The sequence below is a fragment of the Panthera pardus genome, unplaced genomic scaffold (genome assembly GCF_024362965.1).
Source record: "Panthera pardus isolate Hobbes unplaced genomic scaffold, ASM2436296v1 HiC_scaffold_17, whole genome shotgun sequence".
NCBI classification, from domain to species: Eukaryota; Metazoa; Chordata; class Mammalia; order Carnivora; family Felidae; genus Panthera; species Panthera pardus.
Window position 1 is genome coordinate 28,259,956 of NW_026526732.1, and position 25,171 is coordinate 28,285,126.

Consider the following 25,171-nt stretch of genomic DNA (forward strand, 5'->3'; position numbering starts at 1 on the left):
AATTCTTCTGCTTCCAAATAGGTGGGATTTACAATTTAATTTTATCTTCCCATCTATGCAGATTATGAAATCACACAACTAGGGAGCTCATTGAATGGTGACAGGACTGGTTTAGTTTCTGTAATTTAACATAGCACAAACGTTCACACATCTTTGAGAGAATTCTGTTCTTAGTATATTCTGTGCTTCCCCCCCTTCCCCTCTAATTGCCCCTTATTTGTTCTACAAAGTCAGTAAACCAGTACAAACCCCAATTTTATTCTCTGCTGCACTCATTAAACCTTGAATTAAAATAGTTTCTTGTTTTCTTAGCTAGAATTTGGAATGATTGGGTTGTTTCCAAACAAGAGCTAATTGGTGTTGAAGGTATTGAACATCAGTAGTGCAAACACAGGTTTTCACCCCGCCCCCCCTACTTAAAAACCAAGGTTAATGCGAAGTCTAGAGCTTGCTGGGTAACGTGGGTGAGTAAGTAGGTACTGCTGAGACCCCTGGAGTTGTGACAAGGAGCAGCAAGACGGTGCAAAGGGGGCCTGAGGTTGGTTGCATGTTTCTTCTTTGAAAGCCTCGGTTTGCTTACAAGCAATGGAAATTCCACATGGAGGAGATAAGGGGTCTGCTTCAGAAGTGGGACATAGCACGGAGGTGCTGGGAAATCTGGTATATCTTCACAAACCCCTCCACACTGCTGGCAGCTACGTCTACTCCCCTTTGAGTAGGATTTGGAAGGCAGGGGTAATGCCTATCTGAATTGCTGCTACACCCTTGCTGCTGAGAATAATTCCTGGCACATGATAAGGCAGCAAATCTTTGTTCAATTTATTGAATGAATGAGAACTGCTTAGCAACCCTCCCTAGTAGTCACTCAAGAGGCTGTTCTTCCAAGAACTTAAAAGAGACTAAGAAGATATTTCCTCTTTTGACCTAAAAATCCTAATTAAAAAAAAAAAAAAAAGATGATTTTCTTCATGGGCTTTCAGTATAATTCCGGTGCCTCTAAAAACATGTGGTTAAAAAGGCGAGAAAAATGAGTGTAATGAATCATAGGCAAAGAACAGATGACCTAGTTCGATCAGATTTCAAAGAAGATATGGAAAAAGACTGCAGCTCAGAACGATTGTTCTCCACACTCAACCTTTTAAGGGTACATTTAGTCTGACAGCTCGAAATCTTTATCAGCTTGCTGGAAATGGAGGGTGGGCATGGAAAAGAAAGAGCATGAGTTGAGTGGGGCCCAAGGCCATCATGGACTGGGAAGACTGACCAGTAGGGCAGGGAGCCCTGTGGAGAGCCAGAGGGTATGGAGGGTATGAGGTACCAGGGAGGCTAGTCAGAGAGCTTCCAAGAAGAGAGAAAAAGGAACAATCTCCCAGAGACCCTACCAGCTCGAACCACTGCCAGGAGCCCAGATAGCTACACCTGCCATGTACAATTCTCGGGAATCACTGTCAGCCAAGTCCTGGTGACTGGCAGGCAGCTTCTCTGCCTCCCGAGGCTAGATTCCCTGAAGGCTCACGACTTGTTTTATTCCCTCACCTTTGAGTGCCTTGCACAATTTCTGCCCCACCCTGCCCTCCATTCCGCCAATCCTCAGTGTTCTGGCTTTTCAAAGCTAACTAAGTCCCAGTCCCAACGAAAACAAGCTGCCACACTGAAGTGACTTAGCGCACATATCTTTTGGTGGTTTTTTATTCTTTTATAAGAACCCTAAAATAATACATAATATAATGTATTTAAAAAATGAAATTGTAGTTCCTTCAAGGAACCGCTTAAACCCACGAGGGGATGTCCGGCATGAGGATTCTACAGTTTCCTCTTCTGTCCAGAGCTGTGCTCTCATTGAGGGCAGCACTGGTTGTCTGACCAGTCACATTGCAACCATGACGCCTAAACATTGCTTTCTAGGCTTCCTCATCAGTTTCCTCCTGACTGGTGTAGTGGGTAAGTGCTTCATTTCTTTTTAATTGTTCACGGCTTTGTCTTCCGAGTCTGCTCAAGGGACTGTTAGAAACGGCACTGGTGCTTCTCTGGGCTTTGTAAAAATGTCAACTTTCTTCTGTCGTGAAATGATCAGAACAGACAGGGGGTCAACTTCTGTCTGCAGCCTGACTAACACCATGCGGCCTTAATAAGTAGCTACCAAAGAGGAGGCATTCAAGAAACTTCACCCAGGACATAGGGACACCCACCTCTCTGTCTCCTTAGCGCTTCCTTTGCCTTCAAGGGACACTATGGCATGGTGATTATGAGCAGCCCCTTAAGCCAGACTGCCGGAGTCTGGATCCCAGCTCTGTCGTTTACCATCTAGAAAACCTGGGGCAATTGACTTGGCCCCCTTGTGCCTCAACTTCCTCATCTGTAGAAAGGGGGTTGTAAGTCACTGGGAGGAATAAATCAGTTAATATATACTGAGTGCTTAGAACAGTGCCTGGCACAGAATAGAGACCATAAGCTACGTGTAAGAATTTGCTGTTGGTTTTCAGAGAGGACTTTTCAAGAGCAGAGAACATCTTACCCCAAGACGCCTCTGATCAAGGCCATTAAACCGCCCCCCCCCCCCCAATTAACAGGTACCTCTCAGTGTAAATGGTTCAAGTAACTGTTCTAAGACTATACTCAGTGGCTGGTAACATAAAAACAATTCAATCCGTCTTCTTTCAGAAAGGTGTGGATTTGAGTACAGTGTACCTTTGGTCTGCGGCAATAGCAAGGGCTGGTTTAGCCAAATATGGCAGGAATTCAAGCACTACCAAAATGATTCTGGCTCTACATGTTACCAGGCCTGTAACTTTGGGCAAGATCCACAAAGTCTTTAAGCCTCAGCTTCCCCATCTGTAACATGTATTAAAAATGCCTACCTTATTAGGTGGTTGTGAATACGAAATGAGACATAAAGCTTCCAGCACGGTTCCTGATAAACGTTTGATGTTCATACATGTCCAGTGATCAGTGAATGCCAGCCAGAAGGAGGAGGAGGGAAAGAGGAGGAGAAAGAATATCCTCAGGCTCTCAGTGCAGTGTTTTTTTCTTCCCCCACCATTAACTTCTCTCTCCTGAGGGAGGCTCTGCTTTTGGTGTCTGTGGTGGGTGACAGGCAGGCCCTGCAGCCAGATGCTTGGGTACAAAAATCAGCCTCACCGATTTTGTCTGGAAGAGGCAGACCGCAAGAGTACCTCTCTCAGAGAAGAGCTGGGCAGGTTACGTGAGTTAATGCAGGTACAAGCGCTCGGTGCCCGGCACTGAGATTTGCTATTATTGTTGGTGGTGGCGGAGGTGGTGGTATAAAAGTGAGAAAAGAAATCCAGAGACGGAGGACATAAAGGGCATTGAGCCGACACTCCTCGGGGTGGCAGATCAGCCCTAGGCGCAGCCTCTAGGAAATTGTGTGCATCGTGTCCTGAGACTTCTGGAATGCTTATGTGCTATACAGGATTGATCCGGTAGTGATGCCCATGAGAAAAATCAACGCTGGCCGTAGACTCTTACCATGAACACACCAGCATTTGATGCACTGGAGGAGTTCCAAAAAAGAAAAATAAAAGCAAACAAACCAAATAGCAGTATTTGGTTGGTAAAAACAAATACGTAAGGAAATAGCCTCCTTTATTAGACTGTAACAAATCTTAAATGTTCAGAGCTGAGATCAAGGGCTCAGGGCTCAGAAGTATGTTCTGACATCTCAGTGATTTTTAAGCAAACACTTGAAGGAGGTAAAGAAATGACGCATGCGGGGAGAGCAAGGGCCAGTGCAGGGACCCTCGGGCGGGACCACACAAAGCAGGGGGAAGCAGAAGTCAGGAGGCCGCCCTGGAGGGGTGAGGGGTGGAAGATGGACCCAGGGAAAAGAGCAGGATATATTTCCCGACGTCCTCTCCTTCTGCTGGACTTCCTATCCCTGATCAGGAAATTTGCACTTGTTGGGAGGCAAAACTTCAAGTCTGCCCATCTTAGGCTTTGAGCTGGGACTCCTTAATGAAAAGACAGATTAACAAGAGAAAAACAAATTGTTTATTAACACGTGCAGCGCCCATCATGAGGGAGGAACATAAGCAAAGAGTAACTCAATAGCATTTCAACTTATCTAGCATCTTTGACGAAGAACAATACCTTTGCAGGGACATGACAGGACACAGGAAAGCAGTTGTAGGCTTCCAAGGGTGGCAGACTGTGGTAAGGGAAATATATGGGAGGAAATTAATGGAAGAAGGTTTGTTTGCAGACTCCCGTGGTGCCGTTCTGGGCTGATAAGTCCATCTCCAGTAAAAAGAGAATTTGTATCTTGCCTTTAGGCAGACAAGGGAGAGAGTTTTCCTGTGTTTGCTGCTTCTTAATTGCCTTCAGCTCACAATATTTTTTATGTCAAAGAGGCATATTTTAGTGACATATTCTAGTTTCCTGCAGACTCTAGAACAAAATTTTGTCAAGATCCCTTGCTTCCATAGGACTGAATGCAGGTGAGATTGGGTCACTCATTCAATCAGTTGTGGAGGAAAGCACAAGCCATGCCAATACACAATTATCCCCTCTCCTGCCACAATTATTGCCAAGACTCTTTTCAGAACACAACAGGGTCTTGGGCAGTCTCCCTTGATAGCATGGACAGGTTCATCTCAGCAATTATGCTTGGGTTCTTGGAGCCAAGATGCAAACTGATAAGTGCAGCCATTTAGGACTGGGGCGGCAAAGGCTCATCTATCTGAAATAAAGCCAGGTCACCTGGTAGAGGTTAGAGGCCAATGAGGCAAGACCCAGAGACTGAGAAAGAACCTGAGGAAGGGGAAACCGAGTTCTGGGCTGAGTTCCTAGGGTCAAAAATGGTCCCAGGCCAGATTTTGTCTCAGTGTAGCCATAACATAATGGCTCCCAGGAAGGTGGGTGATTCCTTAAAAAAAACCCTCAAGAAAGTCAGGATAAAAGGAACACACTTAAACAGCATAAAAGCCATAAATGAAAAGCCCACAGCTGATATCATCCTCAATGGGGAAAAACTGAGAGCTTTCCCCTTAAGATCAGGAACACGACAGGGATGTCCAGTCTCACCACTGTTGTTTAACATAGTGTTGGAAGTTCTAGCATCAGCAATCAGGCAACAAAAGGAAATAAAAAGCATCAAAGTTGACAAAGAAGAAGTCAAACTTTCACTTTTCGCAGACAACATGATACTCTACATGGAAAACCCGAAAGACTCCACCAAAAGGTTGTTGGAACTGATACATGAATTCAGCAAAGTCACAGGGTACAAAATCCATGTACAGAAATCAATTGCATTTCTATACACCAATAATGAAGCAACAGAAAGAGAAATCAAGAAATCGATCCCATTTACAATTGCACCAAGAATCATAAAATACCTAGGAATAAGCCTAACCAAAGATGTAAAAGATCTGTATCCTGAAAACTATAGAAAATTTGTGAAGGAAATTGAAGAAGACACAAAGAAATGGAAACACATTCCATGCTCGTGGATTGGGAGAATAAATATTGTTAAAATGTCAATACTACCCAAAGCAATCTACATATTCAATGCAATCCCAATCAAAATTGCACCGGCATTCTTCTCAAAGCTAGAAGATTTGTATGGAACCACAAAAGACCCCAAATAGCCAAAGTAATATTGAAAAAGAAAACCAAAACAGGAGGCATCAGAATCCCAGACTTTAACCTCTACTACAAAGCTGTAATCATCAAGACAGTATGGTATTGGCACAAAAACAGACACGTAGACCAATGGAATAGAATAGAGAACTCAGAATTGTACCCACAAATGTATGGACAATTAATCTTTGACAAAGCAGGAGAGAGTATTCAGTGGGCAAAAAAAACACAGTCTTTTTAGCAAATGGTGCTGGGAGAACTGGACAGCAACATGCAGAAGAATGAAACTGGGCCACTTTCTTACACCATACACAAAAATAAACTCAAAATGGATGAAAAGCCTAAATGTGAAACAGGAAACTATCAAAACCCTAGAGGAGAAAGCAGGCAACAACCTCTTTGACCTCAGCCACAGTAATTTTTTGCTCGACATATCTCAGAAGTCAAGGGAATTAAAGGCAAAAATGAGATTTTGGGATCTCATCAAGATAAAAAGTTTCTGCACGGTGAAGGAAATAATCAGCAAAACTAAAAGGCAACCGACAGAATGAGAAAAGGTATCTGCAAATGACGTATCGGATAAAGTGTTAGTATCCAAAATCTATAAAGAACTTACCAAACTCAACACCTGAAAAACGAATAATCCAGTGAAGAAATGGGCAGAAGACACGATTAGACACTTTTCCAAAGAAGACATCCAGATGACCAACAGACACATGAAAAGATGCTCAACATCACTCCTCATCAGGGAAATACAAATCAAACCACACTGAGATACTATCTCACACAGGTCAGAGTGGCTAAAATTAACAACTCTGGAAAAAACAGATGCTGGAAAGGATGTGGAGAAACGGGAACCCCTTGCACTGCTGGTGGGAATGCAAACTGGTGCACCTGCTCTGGAAAACAGTGTGGAGGTTCCTCAAAAAATTGAAAATAGAACTATCTTACAACCCAGCAATAGCACTACTGGGAATTTATCCCAAGGATGCAGGAGTGCTGATTCATAGGGGCACATGTATCCCAATGTTTCTAGCAGCACTTTCAACAATAGCCAAATTATGGAAAGAGCCCAAATGTCCATCAACTGATGAATGGATAAAGAAGATGTGGTTTATGTATACAATGGAATACTACTTGGCAATGAGAAAGAATGAAATCATGCCATTTGCAGCAGCATGGATGGAACTGAAGAGTATTCTGCTAAGTGAAATAAGTCAGTCAGACAAAGACAGGTACCATATGTTTTCACTCATATGTGGATCTTGAGAAACTTAACAGAAGGGGGAAGGTTTGGTTCCCATGGGAGAAGGGAAGGGGAAAAAATAGTTACAAATGGAGAGAGAGGGAGGCAAACCATAAGAGACTCTTAAATACAGAGAACAAACTGAGGGTGGATGGGAGTGTGGGGGAGAGGGGAAAATGGGTGATGGGCATTGAGGAGGGCACTTGTTGGGATGAGCACTAGGTGTTGTATGTAAGTGATGAACCATGGGAATCTACCCCAAAAACCAAGAGCACACTTTACACATTGTATGGTAGCCAATTTGGCAATAAATGATATTTTAAAAATAAATACAATACAATACAATACAATACAATACAATACAATACAATACAATAATAAGGAAGGTGGGGGAGTGGCCTTGGAGTGGCGCTTTTCATCTTGGTCATTATATTCCTTTGCCATCATGGAAGGAACTGAGGACAATATTTTCTTCGCTGCCATTTACTTCCTCTGGAGCTTGGGAATGGGGTGGGAGGGAGGATATCCCTTACGTTTGTGTAGTCAGGAACACAGTTTTTCTGAAACTTTAGTGTGCATAAAAATCGTCACATTCAAGATCCAAAATGTCGGCTTCTAGGTTTCACCTCCACCATGTGCACTTAGGGCAACTATTTTAGGAGATCCTGAGGCCGGTATTACACTGAAAAGTAGTGCTAATAACAATCGTGCCTGCATCCGTGTTCAATGTTTTTCCTTCTCTTTTTATTCCAGAAACCCAGTCAGCCCATGAATCCCTGATGCCTCAGCGAGTACATTTTCAGTCTCGAAATTTCCACAACATTTTGCACTGGCAGCCTGGGAGGGCTTGTACCAGCAACAGCAGTATCTATTTCGTACAGTATAAAATGTAAGTAATCAGCGTTTCCTCCAGCTGATGGAGATGGTCACTAGAATTTCATGTTCGAGAATGCAGTGGAGCGTTAGGATCTTTTTCTCAGTTTCAGAGAGGTTGAGAAGCAGAGGTGGGGACAGGAGGGCCACGTCTCCTTGGGGACACAAAATGCATGATGATGTGAGTCTGTTGGGGAGACGCTTCATCCCTCGGAGACCCAGCGCCGAGATCTTACAGGCCGAGCCTTTGGCTTCACGACGGAGCCCGGCACATAGTGGCCTCTCGGTACATATTTATCTAGTGAATGTTGGACGCACATTGTTTAGCCCATAGTAGGCACTCAACTAACTTGATGCTATTGATAATTGGTGAACAAGCTGTGGGACACATGGACATGAGTGTACACAATATATTTTGTAATTGAAAAGCCATTTTTGAAAATCTAGAAAATTCTTTTCAGAAACGAATGGCTCCTGTAAGCACGAACACAAACCAGAGCGTGCTGCTGCATGCTCCTCTCTGGGCTCTTCAGGATGTTTCTGGTGGATCGTTATCAAAACTCAGATACAATAGGGGTGCCTGGGTGGCTCAGGTCGGTTGGCTTTGGCTCAGGTCATGATCTCGCAGATCGCGAGTTCCAGCCCCATGTCGGGCTCTGTGCTGACAGCTCGGAGCCTGGAGCCTGCTTCGGATTCTGTGTCTCCCTCTCTCTCTCTGCTCCTCCCCTGCTCACATGCTGTCTCTCTCTCTCTCTCTCTCTCTCTCTCTCTCTCTCTCTCTCTCAAAAATAAATAAAGTTTAAAAAAATTTAAAACAAAAAAAAAAACATCAGATACAATCAATTCCTTCCCTGGATCCAGGCCTTGGACACACAAGCTCCTGATTTGCAAATGGCGGGTTTTCCCACTCATACACTTGTTGGGGTTTTCCGAGCCTCCTCCTTCTCTTTCACAGTTTAAGATGCTGGATGAGAGATACGGAGACAGGAGATATTGCACTTTCGCTCCCATGAGTTTTTTCTTAGAAATTCAGAACATCAGATGTAGCTGTGGACCAACATCGCACTTTTTATTCCATAATTTTTATTCCATGTCTCTCGAGCATGGGGGTAGGCTTGAGGTCAGATCTTCCCATTAATTAACCTCTTGCTAACCTCGTAAGAACTATTTCCAGAAGTTTCTCAGTCTCTAAATACTGCTGCTTTCCTCAACATATTTTGTGTAGCAGCTGTAAAATGTATCCATCTTTCCAATAAAAACTGTTCCATGCTAAAAACAGATTTGTGCATAGTTGGAGATACTCCAGCATATAGAATATAGGGATTTTTTGTATACTTCCCCCTTAGGCGGTATAAATAGGGCCTGTTTATGGTCCAGTGTTAAAATTGGATTAGAAGTTGTTTTACCATGAAACTAGTGAAGATTAAACTTTAAGATCCCATGGGAGAATTTTATATTTGTAATTTTTTTTTTCTTAAGGAATACTCCCAAACTTGTATGAGATTCAGAATGCCTGGATCCATTCCTCTCTATATCGTATTTTCAAGAGCACAATGCAGATTTATATTTTTGAGATCTTTCACTTGGTGAAAGCACATGGTACTATTCCATCCATGTGGGTCTACTGTTAATATACGTCCCATTTGGGATAGGACAAAAAATGAGCTACCACGTTAGAAGAGAAGCCAACCACAACAACTAAATGTAGCTAGCAAAGACAATGTCTCAACAATAAATAACAATTAAAAAACATCAAACTGTATTCAATTGATGTCACTGGTTTTGCTCTAATGGTGTCCTTTGATAAAATGCCACTGTTGCCATTATATAGTTTACAGAGTATAGAGGCCAGAAGTATTCCTCATTATATGGCCAGAAAGCTAGATTTCAAGTCTTCAAAACAAACGTTTTGGGAAGACTTTCACCCAGCTTCTAATTTCCACTCTGTTTCCACCATCGTCTTCCTGTGTCTTTTCTGATTTGTGACAGAAAAGGAAGGGAAGCTTTAATCTTCCCTGTTGCTGTTACATCGTCCCATAGTCTTGGGCTGAGTCAACCTGTTTCTTTGACTCAGACCTTTCTATCATGGGCTCCCCTCCTTCACACCTAGTTCCTAATTACAGAATTTCCTCACTATTAACCCCTGCCCCATTTTCAACAAAAATAGTGGCCAGATGTGTTGGGTAAGCAACACCTGAGATAAAAAGTGGTAGCGACTTCTCAGAATTGGCCACGTTACTCAACAGCAGGCTGATGAGAAGTGAAGAAAACCACAGGGTTGAAACCTCAGAAGCATTAAGGATGTGGGAAGCTAGTACTCAAAAGTGGAAGTTCGTTCATATACTAGAAGAATAACTTCACTAAGTATTAAAAACCCCGAAACCCCTTTGCTAGGGATACAGAAGGTGTCTGTGTGGAGTTTTTCTTTCAGCAAGATAACACTTGGATTAATAAGAATAAAATATTTGTAAAAGATACTTGATGAGAGTAGCCATAAGCTTTCACAGGGGTGCTGATGTTGGAGGACAAATCTCAACCCATTTAAAACATTCATAGACTGAAAAAAATGGATGACTCCTTCAATGGGAAGAAAAAAAAAAAACCTCAGATCTTTGTCTTTTCCTTCTATAGGTATGGACAGAGACAATGGAAAAATAAAGAGGACTGTTGGGGTATTCTCGAATCCTTTTGTGACCTTACCAATGAAACATCAGATATACAGGAACCTTACTATGGAAGGGTGAGGACCATCTCAGCTGGGATCCGCTCAGGCTGGACCATGACGCAGCGCTTCACTCCCTGGTGGGAAAGTGAGTTCCGTGGAGTTCCTTTACATTTGCTCTTCCTGACCCCAAGGAGCCCCATAGAGCAGGCCCTGTGCTTTGCTGAGGTCTACACCATCATCTCATTTGACCTATTTCTCAGAACAACCCTAGAAGATGACTTTTACTGAGGTCTACACCATCATCTCATTTGATCTAATTCTCAGAACAACCCCCAAAGATGGCTTTTACTATCTTTATTTTATAGCCCACAAAACCAAGGCACAGAGGCTCCAGTAGGTGGCCAGGTCTCATGGCCTGTACAACCCAAGTCAGGATTCACATTCTATGGCATCTGACTGCAGAGCTCACAGTCTAGCCTGCTACCCAATTGTTACCTGCTAGGACAAAAAAGTTTTAGGCACTAAGAAAGAAGTCTAGTCCTTTTCTGAGCATGGGGAATAAGTTCTTGAAAATACTCTTCAGAAGGATTCTCTGTTGACGAAATTAAGACTTTTAGTCATCTCCCCAAAGGGAAGACCAAAAGCTTGTTCTTGTATCCATTCCTCAATGACATATACTCTTTTTCTCAGTCATAGTCCTAGAATAATATAATCTAAAATATAGGTTATAAGAAACCATGACCAACCGACCTTATATAAAATAGTGAACAAAAGGGAAAGAGTCAAAGGAAAGCGCTTAATTTACATGTACAAAAACATGCATAACAAAACAAGAAAGAAAATATGGATATCTACAACAGTCCTTAAAACTGCGACTAGTCATGTAGCTGTAGTTAATATTTATAACTTCTCTCATTATTAACTCAGCATTTGCTTTCTTTCCAGGTAGCACCTCAGCTCTTCACTCTTGAGGAGTTTAAGTCTTTTTAATCTTTACCATATTAGTTGAACATAATTTTACATTAATTTTTATCACTGAAAGTAGGAGTTCTAAGAGGCATCCCAGGGGGACACTAAGCAGACTTCTACCTGACCCTGTTGTGTATATAGCAACTCTGCTTCCCCTGGAGAGTCAGAACCAATTGCCCTAGACAACACAGGATCTCATTTTCTCCGTGGTGCTTAAATGGCATAAAGAGCTCCAAACAGTCAGGAGGCGGTCTCAATTTCCAATTTTTTGAAACCATTGTTGTTCTAATCAAGTGTGATTAGAATGGCTTGGAAACAAGCCATTTCATGAGTTGCTCATCATGTTTAACAGCAAGAATTGCCCCTCCCATTTCCACTTCTTATATCTTAGACTGGTGAGTGCTGTCTACGGAAGAAATAGCACCGTATATTGGTCACAAGATTAGAGCATATACCAGTTCATGTTCAACTTCACAAGGTGCTCTCAAACTGAGTTTTCAATTAGCCACTTCACCTTCCCATACAACCAGGGGTTTCTAAGTGATGGGATATATCAGAAGGTCAAATACTCCTGTGGGTATGAGAGTAACTTCACCTCTTCCACATTGACTTAGTTCTTCCGTCATAAACAACGTCTCGTCAGGTACTATGCTCATGAATAAGGCATCCATTACATTCATGGTGGGTGGTCAGGGGGGCTGCTGATAAAAGCGTTGATGCAGAGAAGACAAATCTATAATCAGAAAAGTGTCTATTCCCCTGTCTCTTTTCCCCTCCTTGTTGGAAGGGATAAAATATATATATATATATATATATATATATATATATATATATATATATCTACTATATAAAGTGAACTATACTAGGGGTTCAGCACTGGTCCTCTTCTATTCAGTGGTGTCAATCCAGCTTTGAAAAGGGAAGTCCATATTTTTGAATCCATATAAAGTCTCCGTTCCTTTCACACAACTATTTTGCTCATGAGCCTATGGAGCAAGTATGAGACACTGGGGAAATAAGTTTTCACTGCCTCCACCTGGAGTTTTTAAAACAACTTTATTGAGATATAATTGGCACCCCTTACGTTCCCTATATCATGTGTACAATTCAGCGGTTTTTAGTATATTCACAGACATTACAACCATCACCTATAGTCCATTTTAGAACATTTTCATCACCTCAGAAAGAAATGCCCCACTCTTCGGCTATCGCCATCCTATTCTCTCATTTCTCCAGTCCCTTAGCCCAAGGCAATGACTAATCTACTTTCTATATTTATAGAATTCTCAGTTCTGGACAATTCACGTGAGTGGAATCATATAATATGTGGTCTTTCGTGGCAGGCCACTTTCACCCAGCATAATGTTTTTAAGGTTCATTCGTGTTGTAGCGTGTATCAGCACTTCACTTCTTTTTGTGGCTGAATAATGTTCTAGTATATGAATATGTCACAGTTTGCTCAGCTGATAGACATCTGAATTGTTTTTCCATTTTGGCTATGATAGTGTTTCTATGAACACTCGTATACAAGTTTGTGTGTAAACAAATGATTTTATTTCTTGTAGGTATATACGTAGGAGTAGAATCCCTAGATCTCATAGTGACTTTGGTTTAATCCTTTGAGGAACTGCCAGACTGTTTTCCAAAGCAGCTGCACCATTTTACATTCCCATCAGCGGTGTGTGAGGGTTATGATTTCTTCACGTCCTTAGCAACACTTACCTAACCTTTTGATTATAGCTGTCTTAGTGGGTATGAAGTCGTATCTCGTGTGGTTTTGATTTGCATTGCCCTGATGATTAATGGTGTTGAGTATCTCTTCATGTGCATATTGGCTGTTTGCAAACGTCTCTTGGAGAATTAGCTATTTAGCTCCTTTGCTCATTGTTAAATTAGATTATTTGTCTTTTTATTATTGAGTTGTAAGAGCTCTTAATATATTATGGATACTAGTCCTTAGTCAGATATATGATTTTCAAATATTTTCTCCCATTCTATGGTTTGTCTTTCCACTTTCTTGGTGGAGTGATTTGAAACACAAATTTTTTTAATTTTTATGAGGTCAATCTATTTTTTCCCTGTTGCTTGTGCTCTTGGTGCAATATCTACCAATCTCTTGCCAAATCTAAGGCTGTGGAGGTTTATCTGAAGTTTTTAAAAGAGTTTTATAGATTTAGCTCTTACATTTTGATCTTTTTCCATCGAGTTCATTTTTATATATGGTGTGAGGTAAAGGTCCACCTTCCTTCTTTTATAAATGGCTATCCAGTTGTTCTAGTGTCATTTGTTGAAAAGACTATTCTTTTCCCTCCAAATGATCTTGGTGCTCTTGGTGAAAAAAAGTTAATCATAGACCTGTGGGTTTATTTTTAAGTTCTCACTTTGATCCCAATGATCTATACATCTATCCTTGTGCCAGTACCACACTGCCTTAATTACTGTTGCTTGGGAACAAACTTTGCAATTGAAAAGTGTGAGCCCTCCTACTTTGTTCTTCTTTTTTCAAGATTGTTTTGGCTATTCTGGGTCCCTTGCAATTTCATATCCACCTAGTTTTGAAAGCTTCCTTTTGGTAGGTGTATTTTGCTTTGCATTCACATGGACACAGAAATACTTGCTTCAGGGTCCCTCCACATACCTCTTACCCAGACCTCCTGCCACCAACTGAGTGTATATAATGTTGTAGCAGTCCACTTCTGGCCAGTGCCATCATGTCATGCAGAACCTTCTGGGAAACAGGCTTCTTTTTTTTCTTCTTAACCAGTCATAGGGGACTCCTCAAGATGCCATAACTATAAAGGAGGAAGAAGTGATAAGACAGTATGTATAGTTGTGCTGAGAGGATAAACCACCTACTTTTGTGAATTAATTTGATGTTAAGACCTGCTAGAGGCTAGACTCCTATAATCTGTTTCCACTTAGTGTTGGCATGTTTTTGTGCATTTTATGAGTTTCTGTATCAGAGGACATCCAGTTTATGATAGGAAACTCAGACCACATGGCTCCTTGATATCCCTTGATTCAAGCATTCATTTTCTATCAGGGTTCAGGAACAAGGAAATCTGGAGCTTTTTTCAAAAGAAACATAGTTGTTTCCTAAAGTGGGTATGACTTTGTTCCAAAACATCCAGGGACTTAGAATTGCCACAGTCTCTAAATAGCATCCTGATCTGTCACAGATACTTTGAAGATTGTTGGATTTTCTGGATCATAAAAGACAAGTGGTAGAGTAGCTTGTTTGCAACATGAACTAGTTGAGAAGTCTGTCATTTAGTCTGGGTCCTTCTCAAAGCTGAAAATCTTATGGGTTACTTTGCAAATGGGTAGCACATCTAAATATGGTATGTGTTTCCTACAAAATGCATAGAGGCCCAACAAACCCAGTGGACCTTTCTTTTTTTTTTTTTTTTTTTTTTTTAATTTTTTTTTTCAACATTTTTTATTTATTTTTGGGACAGAGAGAGACAGAGCATGAACGGGGGAGGGGCAGAGAGAGAGGGAGACACAGAATCGGAAACAGGCTCCAGGCTCCGAGCCATCAGCCCAGAGCCTGACGCGGGGCTCGAACTCACGGACCGCGAGATTGTGACCTGGCTGAAGTCGGACGCTTAACCGACTGCGCCACCCAGGCGCCCCCCCAGTGGACCTTTCTTAGCAGTAGGGGATGCAAAGTGAAATAGCTTGTCTTTCACTTGAGAGGAAATGTCTCAACAAACCCCAGAGGAAATATAGCTCCAACATGTTTCTTACTCCAACATGTTTCTATAACATGTTTCTTACTCAAGCATCTATAGTGCCTAGAACTCTAGGCATACCAAGTTCAATCAGTGTCATGATATCCCGTGGTAAAAATATCAAAGACTCTGTAGACTGTATGTGATAAAGATCCAGATGACAATGAAAGCCAAGTGAAAAGAAATTGTTCTGATGCTTTCTAATTATTGGACAAAAGGAGGAAAAAATTCCCCAAACAACAGCTCTATTGATTGGCTCCAGAACAGAGACACTGTAACTGAATAGCAATTACACCGTGGTCATCACCTGAGTACATGTACAATTATCCCTTTAATTATTTAAGATCCATGGTTTGGGGAGAGGAGGGTACAACTCAAATAAATGACTTAAGTGGGGGAAGTGACACATTTCACTGCCCCGGCATTTTTCAAGGTGTTTTTGATGGACAAATTTTGTTCAAAAGAGAAATTCCATTGGCTTCCACTTGGCCTTTCATCCCATCATAACTTCCATGCCACAGATCAGGGAACCAGAATGGAAATGAATTCTGTCAGTTGTGGTGTATATCTTATTAAATTTACTTTCATTGCCTGACCTCTATAAGAATGCACTTATAAGAGGTATTCTGAGTCCCCAGAAATTATCATCAACTGAGAACCAGGGTCCCATTACTGGCCAGAGTCTATACATACTTACCTTTCTTCAATTCACAATTACCCTCTGGGAAAGGATGAAAGATTTATCATAAAACTGGTAGAATCTTTGCTTCCAAATCTCACCCTAATGAACTAACTAGTGTAATGTCCAATTAAATCCAAACTAATTAGATCATGTCCAGAATGCTAGATGGAATTGGATTTAGAAAAAAACATCCTTAGTTTTGCAAATCTTCAACCAGTAAGAGAATAGAATGGCAATTGAGTAAACTACCCATGGCCTCCAGTACAGTATTTCTTGGAATAACTTGAGAGTGAAGCCCAGTTCACTTCAGCAATTCTCTGGTGGAGGAAAGGAGACTGCACAACTAGGCTGATACACAGCACTGAGGGGAATTTTCAGAGTAGTTTTATTACTATATTCAAACCTACAGATGGGGTCAACTTCAAATTTATTTCTCAAACAAAGCTTTCTTGAGTGTGATCCGTTAGGCTAGTTGGTAAGATTAGCCAAAGATGTTGGCTGAGATGAGCTGAAGTTTTGACTCAATTCTATCTAAATTGAGATAGTGTTGCATTAAGGAGGTTTTGTGTTCTTTCTGTATGACTGCCCCAGGAAGGAACAAACCTCTAAAAAACAACAAAAACCTTCTTCCAAGACCACTTAAGAAGAAGAGTAAGAAAGCAGTGCATCACATAGTCAAAACTGGAGCTACTCTTGTTGAAGAGACAGCAAGAGCCCTGCTCACTTGCCTGTTTCCTTACCTCCAGCTTTGTTTGCCTCTCTTGCCACAGGTCCTGAGGCTTTCTGAAAAAAATGTTTTTAAAAGCATGTTGTTAGGGATAATAGAACAGCATGTTCCTAGAGTCTATGATACAGGCCTAATGAATCAACTGGATGCACTGACTTAATGTGAGATCCATTTCTGAACAACAGGGTGCTGTTTTAGGTTAAGGGGTTCTGACTCCTGGTATCTATCTAGGGACAACGCAACATTAAAAAAAACTTAAGTTAAAGCGGCATTTGAGGCTCAATATGATTTTAGTCTTATCTAAAGCCATATTTTCTTGAATTGAAAATAGTTGTGGAGTTTTGGAATAGATCTGAGTTTCTAATGGAATGAGTTAAAAATCATTCAGTAATGGCTGAATGACTTTATGCACGCATTCAGCAAGTATTTATAAAGCACTTCCTACGTTCTGGGCATTGTACTAGGTCCTGGGGAGAAAATAGCAAGCACAGAAGACACAAAGAAGTTTCTTTCTTCATAGAGATTCCTGTTCAACGGGGAAGACAGACTTTAATAAGATAATAATACAAATAAACATAAAATGATACCAATGACAGGTGGCACAAAACAGACCCACGGTGCTATGAGAGCCTAGTCAAGGAGGGACATGATCAGGGATGTCAGGAAAAGCATGTCTGGGGAAATGGCACTTGAGCTTGTATCTAAAGATGAATAGAAGTTAACTAGATAAGAAAAGGTGGACAAGTCCAGGCAAAGGGAATAGCATTGGCAAAGGCCCTCTAGCAGGAGGAAGCATGACAGGTACAAGAGACTGAAAGACAGCTGCATGGTGATGAGGGGCAGGTAGAGGGGCTGTGAAATAAGATGGGACTGGAGAGATAGACCAGGAATGAGAATTTTCTATTACGAAGTTATAGCATCCTCCAGAAAGATATAAAGTGATTTTAATCAGGGGATGACGTGATCAGATTTGTGTATTGGAAAGATCAATTTGGCTGTATTTGGGAAGTACAGATCAGAAAAGGAAGAGACTGGATACAGGGAAGTGAGTTAGTGAGTTCCTGTACTGGCCTGTAAGAGACAGGATTTGGCTTAAATTAGAATAATGGAAAGGACTATAGAAAATTTATCATTGAAGGGACATTCGGTAGGAAAAATTGGCAGGGCCTGGAGATGCGTTGCATAAAGAAGTAAGGAAGAAGGTACATGTCAAAGATGACTTCCAAGCTTCTGGCTTGCATAACCGGATGAATCACTGAGATATTTTTGGATGCCACTCGATGGGAAAAGACCAGTTTGATGGGATGGAGAATAATGGAGACCATAAGTCAGTTTTGAATATGTTGAGTTTAACATGCTTTTCAGATATCTAAGGGAAATAGCTATACAGTTCCAGGACTCTATTAGACACAAACTTGTGAGTCATTTGCATGTAGTACAATGGGCCTTGATAGGATTGTCTAGGCAGAAAGTATTGAGGAGTGTTGAATAAGTCCAGGTATCTAAAGGATGCCTGAGTACAAGGTAGGAGGAAACCAGTGAGTCCATTATATTTGTGAATGCTCCGGGAAGCTAATGCTTCAAGGAGAGAGCAGTCGAATGAATTGGTCTTGGGAGATAAAGTAATCTTAAATTGTCCATTGCAACAAAATCACAATTCAGTGCATGGGTCAAGAATGGTCACTCAGTTACAAAGCTCAGCATCATGGACCACACAGTAGGAGCTCCTGTGATATCTGCAGCCGGGCTCACTGGAATTCTAGGCCAACACTGGAAATATATACTTCACCTGTATTTAAGGTTAAATATCACATTAAACAATAAAAATTTAAGATAATGAACGCATACATTCAAAGGACAGGTTCTGCATGCATATGATTAAAAGAAAATTCTTCATAATAACAGCTTGGGCCAGAAGGGGCAAGGATTATCAGTTTATGTATAAATACATTAGTGAGAAAGAAAATACACAGTAGTATTTAACCTTGCCAGTATTCATCTTTAACTAATGTCTACCAATTGAAGTAAGTCTAAACTCTGAGTCACATTTTAAAAAGAGGACTGGATTTTTTTTGTTTGTTTGTTTTTTTCTTGGTGTTAGATATGTGACAAGAATGTTAGAAATATGTTTTTTATCCAGGAGAACATTAAACATACATTAAACTAGCCTACAAAAAGCAGTAACTCTTCTCACCTTGCAAGAGACAGACAAGGGGTCTACGGTAACTTATCACTCAAATTTGGAGCAAGGAAATCACAAACAGGATTAAATATCAACCACTTCACAAAATTAAAGTGTAAAAAAGGGGGAAATCCTTCACCTTCAAAACAATTAGGCAAAATTTCCGACAATTGAAAAGTGAATTAACAACTTTTGGTTTCAGAGTAAATGGGATAGGGTGGGGGTTTGTGATGGTAGAAACTGTCCTCTTCTAAAATGCTTAGAAAGTCTGGATAAAACATAACCTTTTTTTTTTTAACTCTACAGAAGAACATAAAAGAAAATAAAGGAAATCTCCTGGGCCTCCAAAGCAAAGTAACTGGAACCAGAAGGGAAACCAGAGGGTAAAAAAAGGGAAGGCTTGCTGTCCTTGAGGGCATTTTCCCAGACTTGGGAACTAGGCCCTAAGTGGTAACAGCCCCCACCCCTGGGGCAGGAGACAAGGCTGTAGGTCTACACAAGGTGGGGAGTTACAACTAGTACCCTCATAAAATCTTAGACCCTGGAAGAGCTCCTATAGATAAAAGAACAGACTAGGGAGAGCCCTTCTGAGAAAGAGAGGAAACAAAGGAGGGTGTGTGTTTTAGTCTCCACTCTGTCAGCAGTCAGGTGTTTCCTAAATTCATAAAGTCTTGAGATTCGAATATATCGAACTTTTGAGTTTCAGAAAACACCATCTTGAGATTGTACCAGGTTGATGGTGCCACAGGGATACCCTGCAGACACAAAACCAAATACAGTGCTGAGAAGCAACACAACCCACATATACGATCATTTGATTTATGTTCATAGTTTAGTTCAGTGGCATCACTATGGTCTAAACGAGATTAGATCAGTTGGAAAAATAATAAGTCTTGTTCCCCTACGTCACCCATTTACAAAACCGAGTCTGGCTGGACGAAAACAATAAAACTTAGCAACTACAGCTTGTGAGCCAAATTGCCTGCTTCTAATTTTGTAAATAAAGTTTTATTGTAACATAGTCACACCCATTCATTTACATTTTGCCTGTGACTGTTTTTGCACTGCAAGCCATGGCGAAGTTGAGCAGTTACAACAGACACATGCGGCCCGAAAGCCTGAGGTATTTATTATCTGGCCCTTTACAGAGAATATTTGCTGCCTCCTATTCTGTAAGATAACATGGGAGAATATTTTCATGGCTTTGGCATAGCCAGATCCCCAAAAAGTGCTACTGATGAAGGAAATAACTGATAAATTGAACTACACGAAAATTAAGAACTTCTGTTTATCAAAACGTACCATTAAAATAATGAAAACACAAATCTCAGAGAGAAGATATTCACAGTGCTATATTTGACAAAGAACTGTGCTCAGAATGTACAAAGAACTCTTACGAATTAATTAGAAGAAGACGAGGAAACCAATTTAAAAAAATGGGCAAAAGACTGGAACAGCTGTTCTCAGAAGAGGACATCCAAATGGCCAATAAACACGTGAAACTCCATTAGTCGTCAGGGAAATGCAACTTAAAAACACAAGGAACACAATGAAACACACTTCCCAGAATAGCCCAAATTAATTTTTTTAAAAATAATAATGCCAAATGTTAGAATGTAAACAATGGGAACTTTCATATGCCACTAAAGGGAATATAAATTGGTGGGTCTCCTGAAGCATGGAAATATCTATAAAAGCTAAACCTACATAAAACAACCTAAGCCTGTGAATAGATAAATTGTGATATACATATAATTAAATACTACATAGGGGCCCCTGTGTGGCTCAGTCAGTTGACTGTCCGACTTCAGCTCAGGTCATGATCTCGCGGTTCGTGAGTTTGAGCCCCACAGTAGCTTGCTGCTGTCAGCACAGAGCCTGCTTCGGATCCTCTGTCTTCCTCTCTCTCTGCCTCTCCCCTGCTCATGCTCTCTCACTCAGAAATGAATCAACATTTAAAAAAAAATACTACATAGCAATCAAAAGAATGAACTCTTGATACATGCAACAATATTGATTAATATATATATATATATATATATATATATATATATATATACTACATAATATATACGTTAGTTTGGTAGGGCTGTCACGGAATACCGTAGATTCCCTGGCTGAGACAACAAAAATTTGTTTTCCCACAGTTCTTCAGCCAGAAGTCCAAGACCAAAGTATCAGCAGGTTTGGTTTCTTCTAAGGCCTCTCTTCCTTGGCTTGGCTTTCTCTCTGTGTCCTCACATGGTCATCCCTCTGTGCTCACGCATGTCCGTGTCTTCCTGTAAGGACACCAGTCATATTGGAGTAAAGCCCACCAATACCACCCATGAAGTCAATATGGCTTCATTGTACTTTAATTAACCGCTTCCAAGTCCCTGTCTCCAAACAGGGTCATATTCCGAGGTACAGGGGGCTTAGGACTTCATCCTATGAATTTGCAGGGGACACAATTCAGCCCGTAATTTAAGTATCTGTGTCTGTATCTACCTATATCTATATGCATACCTATTACTATATCTATATATCTATATATCTATATATCTATATATCTATATATCTATATAATTATATATCTATATACCTATATCTATCTATATCTATATCTCTCTATAGACCTAGATCTAGATATATATATAGAGAGAGAAAGAAACCAGTCACAAAAAAGTGTATATTGCATGATTTCAAAAACTGATATATGCAGTCATAGAAATCAGTACAATTGTAGTTATCTTCTGGGGTTAAGTAATTGGAGAAAACATGAAGGAGGTTTCTAGGGTGCTAGTAATGTTTCTTAATCTGGATGATGGCTATTCAAGAGTGTTTATTTGTAAAGATTTGTTGAGCCATATAATTTACTTATTTGTCAGTATCTATCTTATAGGCTAATGAAAGTTTATTTAAAATTTAAAAATTCAGGGATGTCTGGGTGGCTTAGTTGGTTGAGTGTCCAACTTTGGCTCAGGTCATGATCTCATGGTTTGTGGGTTTGAGCCCCACATCGGGCTCTTGTGCTGACAGCTCAGAGCCTGGAGCCTGCTTCGGATTCTGTGTGTGTGTGTGTCTCTCTCTGCCCCTCCCCTGCTGTGCTCTCTCTCTCTCTCTCTCTCTCAAAATAAATAAATAAATAGACATTAATTTTTTTTTAATTTAAAAATTCATACTTACATGGCAGAGGAGATACCACGATCACATGGTTCTCTCAAGGCAGAGGTCATCCAAAGCACTCAGGTCTTTCCGACACCTGCAGTTTCCTCAAGCAGGGGAACTCAGCTGCACAATTTCTGTTCGTGGGGAATTTCGCACTGTCCCCCGATTTAAAAAAAAAATTAAGTTAAATTAGATTAAAAAATTCAAACCAAAGCAGCGAAAAAAGAAAGTATCAACTTTAAACATGTGCTCAACAACAAAAACACAAGGGAGTAGATCAATATAAGCAAGTTTGGAAGAAACAGTCATCTACCTTACTAGCACTTCAAGTACTTATAATCATGGAAGCATATAGCAAAATAAATAAGTTTAAAGATATAACAGAGAAAATAAAAGCATAATCAAAGGCAAAATATTATTTTTTAGGACCAGATAGATTGAAAAAGACCCAGAGCTCATCAAAATGAAAAAAAAAATCATTGATACACTTCAGACATGGCCAAATAGTAAATTGGTGGATTGGAAGACAGGTCTGAAAAAGCCATTCAGAATACTCTGCTGAGGAAAACAGATGGAAAAACCAAAGTTAAGATATATAGAGAATCAAGTAAGAAATTCTAACAGGTGTTGAACTGAAATTCCAGAAGAAAAGCATATATAGCTCTTTATGCACTTGTCTGTCTAGCTGTCTAGCTGTCTAGCTATCATCATTCTTATCTATCAAGAATGGTTGATTTTCAAGAATTATAGAAGATATGAATTTACAAACTGAAAATATGTAACGAATACCAAAAAGGAAGACAACAACAAATCCATCATAGAATTAATTCTTCCTAGAATTGCCATTAGTTAATCTGAAGAAAATTAAAGTGTTAATTTATCCAATTTTCTTTCCTAGTTCATAATGATCTGGTTAATCATATCAAAATGCAAGGACCTAAAATTCTCTCTCTGGATCCTTCCCATGCTCTTCCATAGTACATAACATAACCCTGTTGAATTAATTTTGTAACAACAAGTCTTCAAATGGTTTTAACGCTGCTTTGAAATTACGCATCTTTAAGAACCTACAAAATATTTGAAATCTCCACCCAAATAACTTTTTACACCTCATTTTACAAAACAATCACTATGAGTTGGGGAAATGATTGATAAATGTCCTCTTAAAGCTGAATCAGGAGGTACCAGTCTTTGCAAATAAAAAATTATCTTTAAAGAGAATTCTCAGACATTCATATTTTAGGTGTCAGAGTATCTCTTCATAATGATTTTTGCCAGATCTCTGAACTTAGTAGTGACTTGTTATTATGTATAATGTGTCCATGTGAAATATTACATTATTTTAATGATTTGTCAAATTTCCCCATTCTTTCTCCAGCGAAAATTGATCCTCCAGTCATGAATATAACTCAAGTCAATGGATCTTTGTTGGTGATTCTTCATGCTCCAGGTTTACCATATAGAGACCAAAAAGGAAAAAATGTATCAATAGAAAATTACTATGAGCTAGTATATCGAGTCTTTATAATTAACAATTCAATAGGAAAGGTAAGTTCAGGTGAATGGGTAAGTTTGGTATTTTTCTTTTGTTCATTTAAGTAACATTTTAGCTCTAAAGTATGTCCATTCTTTTGCCACTCAATTCCTTTTACTTTTCTTTACCTTTTTTTTTTTTCAATTCCTTCTCACTTCCACCCTCATTGATAAGCAATTTGTGACTGGCATCACCATCAGATGTGTGTGTGTGTGTGTGTGTGTGTGTGTGTGTGTGTGTGTGTGTTTGTGCCTTTGCTCAGCTGGTATCCACTTCGTCCTGCCTAGTTAATCTGGAGAAATTAAAGTGACTATCTAAAGATTGGTGCATATATAAAGATTGGTGTCAACAATATTTAATTCCCTTTGATGACCACAAATACTAATTTTTATGGATTTTACACACTCTTTAAGTGGCTTTTGGATCACAGCATTATATATTTAGGCCAATTTTGTTATAGTATTTTAATCCACCATCTGTGCCTTTATCTTGTTTGATAGTTAATTGAATGTTCCTTTTTGGTGTCCATCTAAGACAAGGTTCCTATGGTTGTAAGGAACAGAAACTCACTCAAACTGGTTCAAATAGAAAAGGGGAGGGGGAAGGGAGGAGCTTAATAAAACTCCCAATAAACAAGTGATCTTAGGGACAGGAAGGAACAGGAAATAAAGTGCTGCCGGGCTTCGAAGGGACAGGGAAGGACGGATAGAGAAGAGAGTCTTAAAGGACTCCGATCCGTGTCTCTGGCCATGTTGCATGTCTACAGTGGTCTCCAAGTCTCCTCCATTTTCCTCACTGCACAGCATAAATTCTTGGAAAAGGGATTCTGGCCATTGAGTCAGCCAGTCAACAGCCCTTATGTCGCATGTACACAGCCATGACCTGTCCCTTTATCAGGCTCTGAACTAGGACTCTAGAGAAAGAGGATGTGTCTGGGAAGAAACCCTATAATCCAACCACTACCGAGACCGTGGACAACTTCTTAATAATAGAGCAAATCAGTGACTAACTGAAAGCCATTTGTCATCTCACTTTTCCCCTTATGTACAGGAACAAAAGGTATATGAAGGAGCTCACAGAGTTGTTGAAATTGAAGTTCTGGCACCTCACACTGCTTACTGTGTAGTGGCTGAAACGTACCAGCCCATGCTGGACAAAAGAAGTCGGAGAAGTGAAGAGAAATGTGTGGAACTTCCTTGAAGGGTTCTGGAGTGCTCCACAATATGGAAATCAAAACTCTCTGAGAGCGGGATGCCTCATGTTTGAAGGATCTCACTGAAAGTTGTGCTTATATTTTCTTGAGGCGGTGTTCACCATTAATTACACCTTGGGGAACTCTTTGTTTACCCATTCTTTCTTCCTTTACATTTTACTGGTAAACTAATTTAAGCAACATGGCTCAAAACATTAGAATTTAAAGAGGAGGCAAAGAATAAAGTCCTCTCGGAATGCGGAACTTTGTCTCTGAATGTAACATCCCAACCACAGCCTGCATTGTTCTAAGACAGCTGAATAAACATTTAAGAGACAAGGTAATAGTAGACATTTAACAAAAGAGAGTTGGATTAATTTTTTTTAAGAGAGTGCTACAGACAAAAGCAATCTTGAAGCAATCCTTTTTCACTCGCTATTGAGACAGTTCACTTGACATAGATATGCCAATTTTTACATAAATGGAACTTTTACATGAATGAATATTTTCCATGCATTTCCTATTTTATATGAATGTACTTTTTCATACATTCATTTTCTGTTATAAAATATTTCCACTTAATGAGCCAATATTTTCTTTCAACTTCTATTCTATGTAAATACAA

General features: G+C 40.1%; 1 protein-coding gene and 1 pseudogene across 1 annotated transcript; both read left to right on the forward strand.

The window, feature by feature from the left end:
* The first annotated feature begins 1,639 nt into the window (after positions 1–1,639).
* On the forward strand, positions 1,640–24,810 carry IL22RA2 (interleukin 22 receptor subunit alpha 2). The gene is made up of 5 exons (XM_019420466.2): positions 1,640–1,941; positions 7,595–7,730; positions 10,346–10,524; positions 23,199–23,368; positions 24,405–24,810. The coding sequence occupies exons 1-5, from the start codon at positions 1,728–1,730 to the stop codon at positions 24,552–24,554; spliced, it is 849 nt and encodes a 282-aa protein (XP_019276011.2). The 5' UTR covers positions 1,640–1,727; the 3' UTR covers positions 24,555–24,810.
* On the forward strand, positions 21,831–21,984 carry LOC128777928 (U1 spliceosomal RNA; annotated as a pseudogene).
* Positions 24,811–25,171: the final 361 nt, after the last annotated feature.

Coding starts and splice junctions, on each gene's coding strand:
- IL22RA2 (XM_019420466.2), top strand. CDS start 1,728: ATGTATTTAAAAAATGAAATTGTAGTTCCTTCAAGGAACCGCTTAAAC. Junction 1,942..7,594: donor CCTCCTGACTGGTGTAGTGG/GTAAGTGCTTCA, acceptor TTTTTATTCCAG/AAACCCAGTCAGCCCATGAA. Junction 23,369..24,404: donor TTAACAATTCAATAGGAAAG/GTAAGTTCAGGT, acceptor CCTTATGTACAG/GAACAAAAGGTATATGAAGG.